The 376-nt window shown below is 53.5% G+C and overlaps 1 protein-coding gene across 1 annotated transcript in view; it reads right to left on the bottom strand.

Moving 5' to 3' along the window:
- Positions 1-303: 303 nt before the first annotated feature.
- Positions 304-376, bottom strand: part of EMH_0002290 (DNA-directed rna polymerase I largest subunit, putative) — a gene marked incomplete at both ends in the record, with an annotated part of 5,254 nt that continues 5,181 nt past the window's right edge. Inside the window, one exon of the mRNA XM_013495955.1 lies at positions 304-376. Coding sequence (XP_013351409.1) covers positions 304-376 — 73 coding nt within the window.

The raw sequence follows: 376 nt of genomic DNA, 5'->3' as shown, positions 1-376 counted from the left end.
AACAGTAATCCTGTATTAACCCCCTAACTAAATCTCCATTTTTAGGAACAGTAAATTGATTGTCGGCGTTCACTATCTCCATTGCTTCGCACCGAGACACACAGTCCTGCAGCAGCAGCAGCAGCAGCAGCAGCAGCAGCAGCAGCAGCAGCAGCAGCAGTAGTAGCAGCAGCAGTAGCAGCAGCAGTAGCAGCAGCAGGAGGAAAAGCAGCAGGAGCAGCAGCAGCAGGAGCAGCAGCAGCAGCAGCAGCAGAAAGGAAAAGGAAATAGTAAGAGGAGGAAGAGGAACAACAGTAGCAGCTATTACTGCTGCTGCTGCTGTTGCTGCTGCTGCTGTTGCTGCTGCTGCTGCTGCTGCTGCTGCTGCTGCTGCTGC

Source organism: Eimeria mitis, genomic scaffold, assembly GCF_000499745.2.
Source record: "Eimeria mitis Houghton genomic scaffold, Emh_scaff184, whole genome shotgun sequence".
NCBI classification, from domain to species: Eukaryota; Apicomplexa; class Conoidasida; order Eucoccidiorida; family Eimeriidae; genus Eimeria; species Eimeria mitis.
This window is presented reverse-complemented; position numbering and strand designations above follow the sequence as displayed.